Source organism: Nicotiana tabacum, chromosome 8 (genome assembly GCF_000715075.1).
Source record: "Nicotiana tabacum cultivar K326 chromosome 8, ASM71507v2, whole genome shotgun sequence".
NCBI classification, from domain to species: Eukaryota; Viridiplantae; Streptophyta; class Magnoliopsida; order Solanales; family Solanaceae; genus Nicotiana; species Nicotiana tabacum.
The window spans coordinates 144,012,007-144,020,731 of NC_134087.1; the positions used below are offsets into that span (position 1 = coordinate 144,012,007).

The 8,725-nt window shown below is 35.9% G+C and overlaps 1 protein-coding gene across 2 annotated transcripts; it reads left to right on the forward strand.

Annotated features, from left to right (window-relative positions):
• Positions 1 to 248: 248 nt before the first annotated feature.
• Positions 249 to 7,793, forward strand: LOC107798987 (dihydrofolate synthetase). 2 transcript variants are annotated; one of them, XR_001651038.2, is made up of 12 exons: positions 249 to 669; positions 876 to 973; positions 1,067 to 1,217; positions 1,446 to 1,508; positions 1,724 to 1,885; positions 2,269 to 2,460; positions 2,571 to 2,670; positions 3,557 to 3,688; positions 3,827 to 3,958; positions 5,949 to 6,299; positions 6,751 to 6,861; positions 6,971 to 7,793. XR_001651038.2 is itself a non-coding variant. In XM_016622039.2 (11 exons), exons 1-10 carry the CDS (start codon positions 403 to 405, stop codon positions 6,287 to 6,289), a joined length of 1,638 nt encoding a protein of 545 aa, XP_016477525.1. In that variant the 5' UTR covers positions 249 to 402; the 3' UTR covers positions 6,290 to 6,299; positions 6,751 to 6,946. The 2 variants fall into 2 exon arrangements, 1 of the variants encoding a protein (XP_016477525.1); XM_016622039.2 differs by lacking the exon at positions 6,971 to 7,793 and having other exon boundaries at positions 6,751 to 6,946.
• The last annotated feature ends 932 nt before the right edge of the window (positions 7,794 to 8,725 follow it).

Below are 8,725 nucleotides of genomic sequence, written 5' to 3' on the forward strand. Positions count from 1 at the left end.
TGTATAAGGAAAGCAATTTCAAATTAGCGAAGCTCATGCGGCGTCTCTGTAAACAAGCAAAGCTCCTTCTAAAAGGTGTAGAAGGAATAATGGAAGAAATAAAATAAGAAGGAAATTTTGATAAATTAATTATAAAAAAAAGAACCCTTGATGACACGTGTAAAATAATAAATGGCTTTAGTACTTGACGTGTTCTTTTTGTCGCGCAACTAAGTTATAAGCTTTGAAGAAATGGTTTATTTATAATCAACTGGTTGAGTTGAGATGCTAAAATGGAAAAGTCAAAAAGTTTATATTTCGGCTTTAAAATGCGGTACAAGTTTGGGTCAGCACGCCATTTCGCCTTACAATTACAAAGCAGAACCGCCGATGGTTTCTTCAGTGTAGTGTGAGAATAAGAAAATGAAAAATATTAGCATTCTCCGTCGTTCATTTCAGAGAAGTATGTTCTCCTCAGCTGCAGGACTTGTCCAGAACACCCGTCATGGCTTTTCCACTTTGCGAGAGGAGCCAGAACTAGACGAACTAATGGAATTTTTGAACAATCTGAAAAACTTCGAGAAGTCAGGGGTTCCAATAGGCGCAGGCACAGATTCCGAATATGGTTTCGATCTTGGTAGAATGAGTCGCTTGGTGGGGCTCCTCGGTAATCCCCAATCTAGGTTCAAGGTCTGATTTTTTCTACCACTGCTAAATAGGAATGTTCATTCGGTTATTCAATATTTTGTAATTTTGTTGCAAATTTAACCTTTCTGTGCACAGCGAGTAGTACTAAATTTATCTTGGTTTTTAACTAGGTTGATTGAGTTCACGTGTTGTTTGCTTCTTTAGTCATAGTCCTCGTTGCTGAGTGTTTCTAGTTCAAATTATTGTAGACTGTTCATATTGCTGGAACAAAAGGAAAAGGATCAACTGCTGCATTCCTCTCCAGTATATTGCGGGCAGAAGGCTATTCTGTTGGTTGCTATACTAGGTATTGTTAAATATGCTCTTATTATTTAGCTCAGGCACTTTGTATTTAATTAATGTAGTTTGTATGACTATTTAATATGCTTTATATGAGCAGTCCGCATATACAGACTATTAGGGAACGCATAACGTTGGGAAGATGGGGCGAGCCAATATCAGCCAAGGCGTTGAATCATCATTTCAAGAGGAGGAGGGAGGTTCTTGAGAGGGCAGTGAAACTTGAGAATGGATGTCTCAGTCATTTTGAGGTTTTTTTCCCTTTCTTTTTGCAGTAATATAAACTTAATTATTGAAAGGTGGTTTTGCTGTTAGATCAGAGAAAATTCCTTTATGCTTTGCTCCATGGAGTTATTTAATAGTTTCTTTCTATAATTCCGAGAATTTGCTTTCTCCAAATCAATTTTCAGTCGCGATTTTTGGTCTGCCTCTTCATATGGTCTTGTCTGAGTTGTTCCATTTTTCTCTTAAAATGTCAGGTTTTTACTGCTATAGCATTCAGCCTATTTGCTGAAGGGAATACGGAAATTGCAGTTGTGGAGGTTAAATGCGTTAACTTGACTCTTTTCTCTATGATAGCTATACTCGTTTTTTCCCCTCCCACTTCCTCTGTTCTTTCCCATTGTTGGTGTTTGAAAAAATAGATGTTTAGACCATATTAGATTTTTGGTCTTTTATCTTTTCTTTTCCTCCAAAATCAAAGTTGTCTTTCTGTTCGTGTTTACATTAACGTTTTAGATTTTCCCCTATCATATAGGCTGGATTGGGCGGAGCACGAGATGCCACTAATGTTATTTCAGGTTCTGATCTTGCTTTATCAATCATAACTACTGTTGGTGAGGAACATCTAGAAGCACTTGGAGGCTCTTTGGAAAGTATAGCGGTGGCAAAATCAGGAATAGTTAAGCATGGGCGCCCAGTTAGGTGGTTCTTCCCTCTGCCTATCCATTGCATATATTTCAAGATTAACTTAAATTTTTTTGGAAATTGTGTTTGATCTAATGATGTTTGGTTATTTGAACATGTGTGCTTTCAGACACTGGGCAATTAGCTCATGCCCTAAATGGATGTATTTTTTTATATGCGATAGGATACTAATCTGCTAGTTCTAACCTCTAACTTGATGAGAGAGCAAAGATGATTAACCTCTTAATGTTGTGTCTGTAGTATGTTGCGTTCAAAAGGAAAAAGATTGGCCAGTTTGTTGTCCTTAAACTCGGAAAAGAAAAAACATTATTAGTTATCTTATTTGCTATTTGGATCAACTATGCTTGACTTGTTTCAAATCATTCAATATTTCAGCTTGTTCTAGGAGGTCCATTCATTCCATCTATTGAGTGCATTCTTCGTGGGAAAGCATTTTCTATGTCTTCACCTGTGGTATCAGCATCTGATCCTGGAAACAGAAGCGCTTTGAGAGGCTTCTGTGACGTGAGTAGCATACCTCGCCAATTGTGTGATATAGTGCTCCAGATTGTGAAGGACTTTGATCTGGTATATACTGATCTTCATTTGTGCTTCATACATGACAAATTGGACTTTTTGAAACTTGTCCAATGTCCAACAATATACAAGCTATTGATTGTTTTTCATAAATTGTGCAGTCGATTGAACTTCTAGGTGTGAAATTACGCATGCTTGGAGCTCACCAACTTCAAAATGCTGTAACTGCTACATGTGCAGCCTTGTGCCTTAATAAGCAAGGTAAGGACTCAAAAATCTCTTTTAATCTTTATTCAATATTCAATAGTTGTTCTAGCAAGTTAAAATGTCTTTGGCTCTGATGGAAATTGAATCATATAACCTCCTTTTCTTGTTATTTGAAACATCACCGGCATCAGTCAAGTACTCGATTAATTTTTACTATGGTGATTGGCTTTCGAATGCCACTTAAAAGGAAAAGTGGATACATTTTTTTCTTGCCAGTTAGTTTACGAATTTTCTCTAACAGTACAGATTGGCCGATGCATATGGGGATCATTTAATCTTGTATTATATATTTATGATAGGTAGGTACTCAACCTTGTGTTCTATTATGCAGTATAAATTTGATATAGTTTTAGGGATTGAGGATGCTAAAACTGCATAAATCATTGGGCTTACAGCTTGCTCCATGATACAATGATCATCTCAAAGCTTTTACCTTTTTTTATTGTTAATTTGAAGGATTTGTTCTTGGCAAATCTCGTTTACTCTGTTGAACTAATGGCACTTAGGCCAAGATTTACTTTTCTCCCATGACATGCTAGAACTATTTCAGGGGCATTTAGTTACCAACACGTGCTTAACCCCATTAATTTTGGATTTTCTCTTTTCGGTTGTGGGTTTAACTCTAATTGGCATGATTCTCCTGATTGACTCAAGTAGTTTCAGAAAAGGATGGGAATGGGTTCATCTTAAAGCTTCATAAAATCTCTTCCGTTTGTTTCTATAAATAGATTGAAATGTCGTCTAATAATGGATCTAAGTTATTTTAACTGCAGAATTTACATTAACGTCAGGTACTTGATTGAATTATTTTAACTTTTTGCTTGTATACTATGATCAACTTCCTTCTTAACTTTATCCTTGTAATGCGTCTAAATACTAGGATGGAGTTTGTCCAGTGGATCTATTCGTGCTGGTCTGGAGAGTGCGTTTTTGCAAGGCAGAAGCCAAATATTGTCTTCAGAAGAAGCTAATTTACTTGGAGTACCTGGGGCCACTATACTACTTGATGGAGGTTGAATCCTGATGTTCTTATTGTTGGCCATGCATGTGTACATAGCCATGGATAATACAGTGATTTACATCTGTTTTCAAGAGTTGTGATTGTCAGTCTTTGGTAGTGGATACTATAATAATGAATAAATATTTTCAGCACATACAAAGGAATCTGCCAGGGCTTTGGCAAACACGTTGCAGATGACATTTCCAAAGGCAAAAATGGTTGTTGTGGTTGCTATGGCTAATGACAAGGACCATCTAGGTTTCGCAAGAGAGCTACTCTCAGGTTTGACCATCTAGGTTTTGCAGATGACATTTCCATATCTTTTTTTGGTTGATGAGTTCTTATTCATGCATAAATTTAATTATTCAATTACAGCGGAGCTGCAGCTTGAAGATTGTGGAATAGTTATGTTGTTAATTTGACCCCTTTTGCATGTTTGCTATCATTATATCGCAACCAAATACTTTTCCTAAAACTTTGACATTGTTCCGTTATCAATTTGACCCCTTTTGTGTATTTGCTACCGTTACTTCGCAAATAAATACTTGTCCTAAATCTATGACTCTTTAGAGTGATTAATGAGAACTTGAAACTATGGAGAAGTACTCTAGAGAGTAGTTATCATAATATATGCATTGCATGTTTAGCCCCTATTGGAAGAATGAAGGTGAAGGAAGAATAGACAGAATTGTGATACCTAAATGAACACAATATGGACATCTGGACTTATTCTTCGAGTAGAATGGTATCAAAAATGGTATGATACCTGGAACAATTGTTAGTAATGTTACATGGGCAATGCATATTGGGCCTCTAAGCCTAAAATATCCACAAGATGAATGTCCTAAAAATGCGGATATTAAAGATGGATGTGCAGTCACACAAGATTAGACAATGTTAGAAATGACGATTTCAGATAAAGGGTTCAAGCTATGTTGCTCGGACTCTTCAAAACTGTCGTCGGGTTCATGTCGGATCCTACAAAAGTAGTGTATTTTTTGAGGATCTGACATGGGTGCTGCAATAGTTTTGGAGAGTCCGTACAACATAGGTTGAAGTGGCACACTTAGAGAATAGGTAAGAGATGGTTGTTTAGGATGGTTTTGGTATGTCCTACATAGACTTAATATGCACTGTCTGGAGGTGTGACGATATGATAATTGATGATGCTAAATAGAAATGGGATAAAACTAAAATTACATGGATGGAAACTGTTGAAAAAACTTCAACCTTTCAAAGTCAATGTGAACTTAGCTAAAAACTGTACAAAAGTGGCATAAAAAATCCATATATGCGATACCAACTAGTTGGTGTAAAGGTGTAGTTGTTATGTCTCTTATATTATGTTTGGTCTTAACAAGAGTTGTCCCTTCGGGAACTTCCGATAAATATGTTCAGTCCTAACAAGATTTATTTATTTATTTATTTTTTGTGTAGAATTTTGTATGTTAGTGTGGGGATAGTTGTGAAATTCAAATAATCTCAGTTTTTTTTTTTTTGTCTTTTATAAGACATTATCTGTTATCGGGAATGGAATAGACTCGAGTAGAGCGGAATGATTGAGAATTCATACAACCAAACTTAACTAGTTTGGATTTGTGGCATAGTTGATTAATTGATCGGTTTCAAGATAAATTTGGGATTCAATTTCTAGTTTTTTTCTTCCTGAGGCACAAACTTTGGAACCTCATTATTAGGTTTAAGGTTAAAGACCACATCACTTTAGAGCATCTGAACATTCTTTTTGGTTTGACCAAAATGTTGTATTCCACTAAATCGCACATCTTCCTAGTCAAAATGACTTCTTACTCTTTTTGTGTATTTTTCTATGTAACAAATTGGGCCCAAATGTGGGTTATCAGATTCTTTCCATGTCGGGAAGTTTATACGGTGAGTTTATTTAGCTTCTCTTGGTATAAGACAACTTATAACTGTTCAATTTCAGGAAAGTAGATATTTCTCTAAAATATCTTAGAATGAAAACAAAGGAATTGCTTTTGAGACATAGGGAGTACTATAAAAAAAATTTAAAGTCCTATAAAAATGGAGAGTACTAAAAGCAGCAAACTGTTCCTAATATTTAATGTTTGTTTGCTCTCTTCTTCCATTTGGCCATTTATGTGTTTTAACTGGTATTCTTAGTTCTAAATGAAATATGAGAGCTTTCTGATATTGGAGTGTTTGTCTTGAATATGATACTTACGCATTACATGTTTTCTGGTATTTGATTATATTATAATGACTCCACTAAGACAGCCGTTCCTTTTGGCAGTTGGGGATTTGGATGCTGTATTTTCAACAGAAGTTGACATTGCTGGTGCTAAATCAAGAATGACTTCAGCATCTTTATTGAAATGTGCTTGGGTCAATGCTTTGAGAGAGCTGGATATTAAGGTTCTCGACCTCAAAGTTGCAGATAGTGAGGATCAATCACTTCAAGCTGCAGGGATTTCCGAATCTCGAAGCATTTTACTTGCGGAGGGATCACTATTGGCTTGTATGAGAACTGGTTTTAAGATCCTCAGCGAAAGAACTGGAGAACAATCTGGCATTATAGTAGTCACTGGTTCTTTGCATATTGTTTCTGCCATTTTAGACTACTTGCACAGTTGACTCCTATTTGGTAAGAACACTTCCTTTATGGACTCTGCCTCACGTTCATCCCTGCTTTTTTATTTTCATCATTTAAAGTTTTTTGGGTACTATGCGGAATTTTTTTATGAGTTACTTATTAAAGGTGAATGAATTTACGAACTAATTGTCAGTCTCAAAAGGAGTTGGGGTCGATTATATATATATATTCTGTATCAATTCTGCTCTATTAAGGTTGATCTCATTGCTTAATTACTTGTAAAAGAGAGGATATTTCTATTTCTGTCATTGCACATGCATAGCTTCAGGCCTTATGATTGCTACTGCAATGCTTGTTCACTTTATAGACAATACTAAAAGCTGTATTTTGTTGGTGAAGAATATCCCAGTTTACATGCTTGCTATTATAAATGCATTATCTTGATATATCATCTAGTTTTACGGGCTATTTATGCTGATGTCACATTATCTATTTGTGTAAGGCTTTTGCAAAAGTGGCCTAGGAGGTTCAGAGCCCTGAAATTGCCCATGCAAAAGTTGGACAGCTGAACCGAATGACTGGATGACTTCTCAGCTCTCAGTTTGGTCCTTTTGTATGTACAATTGTTTTGCAGTAACAGCACGTTCTTAAAATATGTATTTCCTTACTACCCAGTTGTTGAGGCCAAGTTTTGATGGGTTTGGGCTATTGTTCTGGAACAGGAATAAAAGCAAACTTCTCTACTTAACCTAAAATAATCCCAGGTGCGTGTTTCTTTTTATCACATCAGCAAATTTGTGAGAAACCTTAATGAAATTAATAGCCTCTTGCACATCACATAGTAAGTATTATAGCTACATGTTAGTACAAAAATATTAATTAAAATTTTTAGAACTGCACCTTTATTCTTTAAAGTAACAAGGAGGAAAAATCGGGGCAATAATTGGTACCATTAAATTTAGTATTTCAATTATCAGCCTATTAGGTTCTTAATAGGTATTCCGATTCGTGCTTCATTAGTAGATCAACTGACCATGGCTACTGTAGCTAAAACTGTGGCCATGCTTAAGTTGAAGAACCGTCAAGCGTGGTCTTCTATGCTCAGGTGATTGCCCTTGAAATCTCTTTGTTGTATTTGCATCTCTTCAACTCTCATACTGGTTTCCAGGAGTCCAGTCTTAAAAGTTAAATAGATGTTAAGTGATCGCAAATTTTAATCGGAAGCACTTTAAGATATTTCAGTTCAAGTCCAAAGTTTCTCAGATGGACGAGAGTTTTTCCTTTGGCATCATATTGACCTTGAGACGAGTTAGTTGATTGGTTCGACAGTTTGAAGATACATGAGGTCATATGAGCATATGACCCTAGTATCAACTTTAGGAAAACTGATTAGTGGCACACACCATTGTGTCGATCAATTGCAGTCAGAGGAATTTAAAAAAAAAAAACAGATCGGTGGAATCTGTTTAACATGTTTCATTTTGGCAAATATATACCTGTAATTACGTTGTTACATAATAAAAGGTGAAAATACTTTGGTTGTTCAGCTATGCATCTGTATAGTTTTCAGTTCATGTTATTTAAAATGGGTATCTTGCATTGGCTATTGAGTGATCATAGGGCAGTGTTACTACAACCACTGCTTATTAACTCATTTAGCAGTCTGACTTTAGTATATTTAAGATGATGAAAATATGAGTAATAGGAAGTCCTATATAGTAAGATAAGCTAATTGAACTTGAAATGAGACACAGAAATCTATCTAGTTCGTATTCAACACAGAACTTGTTCTTTTTCCTTTTACCTTAGTCTTTTTAGTTTAAAAGGAATAAAATTGGGAGTAATGTACAGCTCATACATTTCGTGGTGATCTTTAATGAGGTTTCAGATGGTGAAAAAAGAATGAGAGGACCTGCTTATTTACTTCATCTATTTTTTGTTCTACAATCTCATTAATGTTTCTGTGAAGATGCCAGGCCATACAACCTAATGCATTCCTCCTCTTCAAAACCATGCATCCATTTATCAATTGGTAGCCTTTACCTCTTTCCATTTAACTAAAGTTAAAAAAACATGAATGAGAAATTTGAAGAATATCTTATACGGAAAAGGTCTATAAACCATATCGCCTAATTTGCTTGTTTTTCTTCCGGGATCCACACTGGCGGTTGTATGTAGGAGTTAGCTATTGAATCAAGAATTCAATAGATAACGCCCGGGATCCACACTAGCGGTCAGTGAACATCTCTTTTTTGCGCCTATGAGTCCCTATTTTTCTCACTCTCTCCTCAACAATTAACTTCACCATCCATGTTTCACTGAGCTCCTCTCACCGCCTTACAAGCTTTCCAGCCTTAACTGGTCCTTATACCACTTTATCGTCGTCAGGTTGCCTCTTACCATTTTGAACTTATATTCCGGTGTCCATTACTGAAACACACACACACACACGGGAGAAATTTAAAAATAGCCAGATT